Source organism: Wolffia australiana, chromosome 7, assembly GCF_029677425.1.
Source record: "Wolffia australiana isolate 7733 chromosome 7, ASM2967742v1".
Taxonomy (NCBI): Eukaryota; Viridiplantae; Streptophyta; class Magnoliopsida; order Alismatales; family Araceae; genus Wolffia; species Wolffia australiana.
In genome coordinates this window covers 2,456,329-2,463,479 of record NC_135841.1, presented here as the reverse complement: position 1 = coordinate 2,463,479, position 7,151 = coordinate 2,456,329, and the positions used below count along the sequence as shown (strand labels likewise).

The following is a 7,151-nucleotide window of genomic DNA, read 5'->3' as shown; positions in this document are numbered from 1 at the left end:
TGCAATTGAACTCTTGAACACCTGCAGCCTGATGACCTGGTGGTGTATCCCTAGTTGTCTGCATATTATTCTGCCACAGACCACTGTTGAGCGTGCACCAATGGTAAAAAATATTTCGTTTAACTGAAATATCAAAAAGTTATCAAATAATATAAAATAATAAGACTGTACAATTTAATCTCACAAGTTTTATTCAAATAATTATATAGAAAAATTACTAAAATATCAAAGAAAATACTTAATAATAAATAAAAAACTAAATTCATATTTCCCATTGAATTGACCCTATATTACACTCTACAAGGTTTAAATGAACTTAAATGAAAATCCACACAAGCATTTTTTATCTGAATTAAACAAAAAGTAAAAATACCCAAAAATGGGACTTAACTGATATGAGAATGTTCAAATCATCTGTGAGCTTATCCTGAATCATTACCAACACCCAAAATCCATTGCATGAAAAATGCCCTTGACTTTTTCCTCATTCAAGATTATTCATCGAAATTCCTACCCTCATGCATCCCAAGAAATGGCGTTTCCGAACAAAAGCGCCTCCACTTGACATCACTTGAAATCTCTTGGTGGAGATGACTATCCATCATTATCTTTGGTCTGATGTCCTCCTTTAAAGCCACATACCTTCTTAATTTCCCAATTTCTTCTCCCTTACATAAAATATCTATCCTTTCTAGAGTCCTTCTATAGTGTAACTTTTTTTCTTAAGCACCTTCTCTATTTGAATATTTTGCCTTCATCCAAAATCATTCACCTATCGTGTATGAGCTAGAACCTCACATTCTCAAAGGAGTGCCTACCAAAAAATTATAATTTTATCTGCTTGATGAAAAAATGTAAATACTTTGAATATATGCCATATTCTGAGGACATGCACTCCTTCCTCACATCACTTTCATCACCTAATTCAACTGAATATCTGAATATCCCCCCACTAATTATCTTTCCCTCTTCACAGGAGATACTAATGTTTCCCACAACCTTCCCTATAACTCTTAGAGTTCCCACTTGACTCTATACCCTCACCAACCAGTACCTAGCATTAGGACTCCCCATGAAAGCCCCATGTGTCTCAAGGTGGTGATGCATGCTTTGGAGAAAAAAAATTACAACTAAAATTCACAGAATGGGGAAATACCTATAAAACAAACTAAGAAATAATGATCACACCACCTTGTACAAAATCAAACAGGTCAAGTCACCAACATGTGAGTTGCTAAGCTATGAAGGATTTCATATAACCTTTCTATCTTCAATTAATGTGTATGTGTAGTCCTGCATCCATGCGACACTCTTACAATTTCTTAGGCTATGGTAAACTATTAAACACTAATCTTCCACCTAGTTAGTACTAAGGCATTTCTGAAATCACCAAAAAACTCATGTTCCAATATTTCCACTACCTTGGCCAAGGAATTGGTCGGATCATCTTTGTAGAGTTATCTCCCTCACTTAACGTCAGAGGATCTCTTTCTAGCCACTGAAAAAACTTTTTAGAATTATTTCTGAATCTGAGCTAAGCCTGTAAGGAACTTAATACACAATTAACATGTTTGAATCTTATGATTAAAGGCTCATAAGTCAAATTTAATACACACTCGCCTATTGTCAGTGTCAGTGGTGTCTCAAGTCTAAGGAATACTTAGATCACTGTGATGTGATTTAACCTGGTTAACAATCAGGAATAAACCATCGATGGATTCCTACATGTAAATTCAGTGAACTCTTTCTCTAAAGGTTAACAATCAGGTATAAACCACCCATTGATTCCTACATGTAAATTCAGTGAACTCTTTCTCTAAAGAGCTCCCACTATCTCTCCTATGTGTCTCCACAAAAATGTTTAATCGATCAACCATCCTCATCACATGAGTCAAAGTAGATAGTGTTATTCTATATGTAGATTTTGATGTCCTTATTGAATACCCTATTATTATGAGTATTTAGGATATATGTTTAAAGAGAAGCAATCGTGGTTTATGATTTCATCATTATTTACTTATCCTAGGACTTCATTATATGCATCATATGTGTATACTAATGAATACACATATGATGCATTTAATGAATACACATATGTGTATAATAATCAGGTATGGATCATTTGCTTGGATTTCATGTTTCATTATGCCACAGGATTTTGGGGAACTTCTCAAATAGATAAGATACAGTTATTGAGGATAATGATGACATTCACTGGACCATAACATCATGAACATTTAGTATTTTATCTTTAGAAATTGTGTATACTTTGATATACTTTTCACCTCTGCTCTAAGGTCAACTGTTAAAAAACTCATAGAGCTTTGAACCATTTGCAGGAGGTAGCATCTTGAACCGATTAAATAGAAACAGATGATGATCGCCCATCTTTGTCAAAATTCATGCTAGTCTAGAAAATATACAATCCTTAATTGAGAAAGTATCCAAGTCTACGAAATCCGGCATATTAGCTTTACGTGGACTTGGATATTGTTAGATGATAGATATCGAGGATGATGATAAAAGATGCCAACAACAGAGATCATTGGTCAATACACATTATAGTTATTGACACCATTCTCATTATTTTTTAAGGATAGAAATTAAGGATGATGATAACAGATGCCAGTAACAGATATCATTAGTTCATACCCATTAACATTTAAAAATTCATCAACACGATTGGCATCATTTTCATTATTTATGGATGATAGAGATCAAGGATGCAGATAACAAATTTCATCAGTCAACATCCAACATGCAGATAGATTCGAGGATGACTATAGCAGATACAGATTACAAATTGGCATTATTTTAATTATTTTTTGGATGATAGAAATCGAGGATGACAATGACAGATGTGAATAACAGATACCATTAGTCAACACCGACGATCATTATTGATGTCATTTTCATCATTTTTTATGATAGAGATCGAGAATGACAATAATAGATGCTTATAACATATATCATTAGTCAATACCCAGTAACAGATTGGCATCATTTTCATTATTTATGGATGATCAATATCAAGGATGCCAGTAACAAATATCACTAATCAATATCCATTCTCATTTTCGGCATCATTATCATTATATATGGATGATAGGTATCGCGGATGACAATAACAGATACCGACAACAGGTTGGCACCATTTTCATTATTTTTGGATTATAGGTATCGAGGATGATGATAACAGATACCGATAATAGGTTGGCACCATTTTCATTATTTTTGGATTATAGGTATCGAGAATGACGATAACAGATACCGATAACAGGTTTGCACCGTTTTCATCATTTTTGGATTATAGGTATTGAGGATGATGATAACATATACCGATAACAGGTACCTTGCCCCAACTACAAAGCCATGTAAGAGCAACAATATTTCCACATTTAGAAGTTTCAAAAATCAGACCGGAAGCCACTTTGGCCAAGCTTGTTAGATGGGCAGGACATGAGAGTGCAGTGGCCCATTAGGCAACAAGTTGCAGGACAGGCAGTAGCAGCCCAATATCTCGTGATACGTGACTCGTGATGCATGACGCGAGACGTGTGACACGTGACGCGTGACGTGTGGCACAGACTTTTTTCTACGGAAGTTTCTAATATGCCTTAGAACCAGTTGGAGACGCTGAAATCTCTGAGCTTCCTGAGATGCTTCTCCATCTCCTTCCTCGTCTCAACCCACTCCTCTCTCTCAATCACTGTCGTCGGATCATCTCTCTTAGTCTGAAGAAAAAACAAGCATAGAGAGAGAAATCAAATATGTTAATTACGATAATTGTCGACAAAGATGCATATTATCATGGGAGAGAGAGAGACAGAAATTAAGTTATTATTTATCTCTATGATGAGAGGAAGTAAAAAGATAGTATAAATAAGGGGGAGAGAGGGGGGAGACATATAGATAGATATCATGAGAATTAGAAAGATAATATCTTTTTATTGAAAGAATATAAAGATAATATTAAATATCTATAGTACGATAATTACAGATAAATATGTATATTTTATGGGGGAGAGAGAGAGAAAGAAAAGATGAGAGACATAGGAGATAGATATATGTTGAGAGAGAAAAATATAACCAATTATGAGAGAAAGTTAAAAGATATCAGTTTTAAAAGTTAGATCAGATAAATGAGAATAGAGGGGGGGGGAGAATTATAGATAGATGTTATAAGAGAAAGATAAAAAAATTCTTGTGAGGAGAGATATGAAAATATATAAATTCTGAGAGTGAGAGAGAGTTAAAGATATATACTTAAAAGAGTTATATAAATAAAACTACGTATTATAAAAAAGAGAAAGTATACCTTATCAATTATTTTGAAGGATGTTCCCCCGTCACGTATGATGAGGAGGTCGTTTTTTCTGTCCCTGTTCCTTCCTCCTGGAACCGTCACCTGTTGCATAAACCATGTTTCTGGTTATTATTTTTTTTGTAAATCTAATTCTTTATCAAAGAATTAATCTCGCCTTCTAAACTACCTATTCATCAAAAGAATCTACCAGCTGCCACGATGAAAAAAACTTTAGGAAAATAAATTACAACAATTGATTCAAGTCTTACCAAAATCTTGGCCCGGCTTATAGACTTAGTCTTCGAGTCGATCACATAAATTTCTTCAAAATCCATGACAAAATCTGGGTCATCAAACCTCCTATTTCTGTAGTGCTTCGTTAGAAACACCTGCAACAGAAACGGAGAATGAAGCCATCAGATAAATGCAATAAGGCGGTCTATAAGAGAAAAAAACATTCATAACGCATTTCATGCAATCACCAAAAACCCTAATAAATAATTAAAACTCTAAACCATCAGTAACTAGTTATTTTTACTTAAAGAATGTGCACTTAAAAAATAAGTAGAATACGATGAATACTTTTTTCATGACATCCCCATCGATGCTGCCGAAATGCTTTTGAAAATTTACATCCGAAAAGATTTTGAAGAAAATGAATCTCAATCTAAAGCACAAACCTTAGATTCAGTGTTTAAATTAATCACGTGTGTTGTTTTAACTTTCCCGGACAACATAAATATTGTCACTTGCCTCTAAATTTTCTAAAATCTATGATTCTTGACCAAGAACGCCGATTGCAATCGAGAGGGAAAAGATCAAAGACAAGATATGAAATCTATTTCGACTACAAATAACGCGAATTCCTTGCCCTATTTATCCGTTTTCATCAATTGTAGTGTCTGTGACGGTACATCATCACTTGTCATATCAGGTATCCATAAATCAGCCCCCGAGAAAATTGTGAAAAAAACCTAATTATTCGAGAATCTCAGAGCAATTACCTTCATAATTTCACGATCAGTCTTGTATAATGGATCACGCGGAGCGTCAATGGGCGGTTCCGTCACATTATAGCATCCAAAATCACTCTTCGCGCAGCGGATATACTGCAGATGAAGAAAACTATGAAGAACAGACGAAGAGGAATGAAGAAGGAAACCAAAAACCTCCCATTCAAACAAAAAATCGCGAATTTTGAATTACTCCCTATTATACAGAAATTTAAATTGTTCATTATTAAATTTAGAAAATATGAGAAATCTGCTGTTCGAAGAAAAGAGAAGGATTTTCGAATAACAATTAAATTTCAAGAACTCCAAATTTTAGGAATCTTCGAGGTAGCAGCATTAGGGAATCAGTATTACCTTTTGTGGCATGGGAGACAGCACCTTCGGAATCGCATAAACATCCGTATCCGGAGGCGTGACGTACATCTGAACATGAAATTAGGTCAAAATCCCCCAAAAATAAACCCAAATTCAACGGCAGTCACAGGTCCCAACCTCCCTGAAGTCGTACACATTGTTATCCGGATCGGGGGGCTTCCTGATGAAGAAATCGCAGTGCAAAAGACTAATCTTGTGAAATTCCTCCTCGTTGATGCGATAATTAACCACCATTTCGGAGTCCCCGCCCTGCGTCGACACAAAGCTCTTACTCTCCACAATCTGAATGTCGTCGGAGATTCCCGAGGCGGCAGCGGCGGCGAGAAGGCGGTCGTACTCCACGTCGTAGTCCTTCTTGTTGTCCATCTCCTCCACTTCTTCCTCTTCGTCCATGTCGTAGCCGTCGGGGCCGCCCGAGTCGCCGTCGCCATCGTCCGATCTGACCTTGAAATCGTTTCTTCTTCGTTTCACAGCGACGATCGAGCGCGGAGCAGGCGTGCAGGAGAAGGCAGCGCGGATTTGAGGTCTTCTGGCGAGCTTCTGCCATGGCCGAGAGCTCGATCGGAGAGGAAGATGGCAGGTCGGATAAGGAGAAGGAGACGATAGCGTTGTCGTCGTCATCCTCCTTCCTTGTAAGTCTACGGATTTGGCCTCTGGAGCAGCTTTTATACCTTCTTGAACAGGCTTGGGTTTTGGGCAGGGTTTCCCTCCCCCTCCCCCACGTGTGAGTTCACACGTGTATAATACTCTAAGTTATACTCTTAAATTATACTCATTTTGCATATATTTGGTATATATCAGAGATAAGGATCCTTGTTGTCATTAGTAGTCTGTCCTAACCTCGAATAGGAACATGACAGTTAGAGTCAGATGCTTACCAACTGTGTTAAAAGTTACAGCTGATCTTTGTCGTCGTCCCTCTTCCTTGTAACACTACGGATTTGGATTGTGGAGCAGCTTTGATACCTTCTTGAACACGCTTGGGTTTTGGGGAGGGTTTCGCTCCCCCTCCCCCATGTGTGAGCTCACACGTGTGTAATCAACTTAATTTTTTTTCTTTGCTGATATTTGGTGTTTATCACGGATGGGGATCTTGACGTCAGCGATCATCCATTGTGACCTCGGAGCGGGAAAGGACTGTTAGAGTTGAGCGCTTACCAATTGTGCTAAAAGTTATAGCTGATACTTATCCTTATTTTCTTCCTTGTAACGTCGCTGATTTTGCTTACGGAGCAGGTTTCATACGTTATTGGTACGCTTGAGTTTTGGGTAGGGTTTTATCCCCCCCCCCCCGCACAATGTGTTAGCTCACACGTGTAATCAACTTTGACTATGTTCGTTTATCTGATATTTAGTATTTATCAGGGATATGGATCCTTGTCGTCATCGATCATCCTTCTTGACTTCAGAGCAGGATAGGACTGTTAGAGCTGAACGCTTACATGTGAACCCACTCG

General features: G+C 37.2%; 1 protein-coding gene across 1 annotated transcript; it reads right to left on the bottom strand.

Moving 5' to 3' along the window:
- Positions 1 to 3,375: 3,375 nt before the first annotated feature.
- On the bottom strand, positions 3,376 to 6,342 carry PTAC6 (plastid transcriptionally active 6). The gene is made up of 6 exons (XM_078578633.1): positions 5,812 to 6,342; positions 5,674 to 5,742; positions 5,311 to 5,415; positions 4,576 to 4,695; positions 4,319 to 4,408; positions 3,376 to 3,734 (listed from the first exon to the last, which is right to left on the bottom strand). Exons 1-6 carry the CDS (start codon positions 6,313 to 6,315, stop codon positions 3,618 to 3,620), a joined length of 1,005 nt encoding a protein of 334 aa, XP_078434759.1. The 5' UTR covers positions 6,316 to 6,342; the 3' UTR covers positions 3,376 to 3,617.
- Positions 6,343 to 7,151: the final 809 nt, after the last annotated feature.

Coding starts and splice junctions, on each gene's coding strand:
- PTAC6 (XM_078578633.1), bottom strand. CDS start 6,315: ATGACGACGACAACGCTATCGTCTCCTTCTCCTTATCCGACCTGCCAT. Junction 4,696..5,310: donor CTGATCGTGAAATTATGAAG/GTAATTGCTCTG, acceptor TTTCTGTTGCAG/GTGTTTCTAACGAAGCACTA. Junction 4,409..4,575: donor TAAGCCGGGCCAAGATTTTG/GTAAGACTTGAA, acceptor TTTATGCAACAG/GTGACGGTTCCAGGAGGAAG.